Below are 343 nucleotides of genomic sequence, written 5' to 3' on the forward strand. Positions count from 1 at the left end.
GGCTCCTCCCCGGACGCCGCGTCCGACGGCGCTCGGGAGAAGGACGGTGCCGATCCGGAGGCCGCGCGGGCCGGCGCCTCGCCGAGCCCGAGTCCCTCCTGCCTCGGCGAGGTCAAAAGCGCCGCCATCAACTCGCCGTCCAAGCTGCTCAAGTTCCTGAAGATCCCGTCCATGGGGGACGGATGTCAGGCCTCGAGCCCCCCCGTCCGCCTGAGCCCCCAACTCACCCGGAGCTCCAGGATCCCCTGCCGCAGCAACAACTACGAGGTGTACCGCTCTCCCGTCCCCACCCGTCGAGCCACCACCACGGAGCGCTGCGGGCCGCCGCCGCCGCCCGCCAGGT

General features: G+C 72.9%; 1 protein-coding gene across 1 annotated transcript in view; it reads left to right on the forward strand.

The window, feature by feature from the left end:
- Positions 1-343, forward strand: part of nckap5l (NCK-associated protein 5-like) — a 10,961-nt gene that overhangs the window by 3,952 nt on the left and 6,666 nt on the right. The window contains 1 exon segment of the mRNA XM_019881843.1: positions 2-341. Within this exon segment, the coding sequence (XP_019737402.1) occupies positions 2-341 (340 nt within the window).

Source organism: Hippocampus comes, unplaced genomic scaffold (assembly GCF_001891065.2).
Source record: "Hippocampus comes isolate QL1 unplaced genomic scaffold, H_comes_QL1_v1.1 scaffold475, whole genome shotgun sequence".
Lineage (NCBI taxonomy): Eukaryota > Metazoa > Chordata > Actinopteri > Syngnathiformes > Syngnathidae > Hippocampus > Hippocampus comes.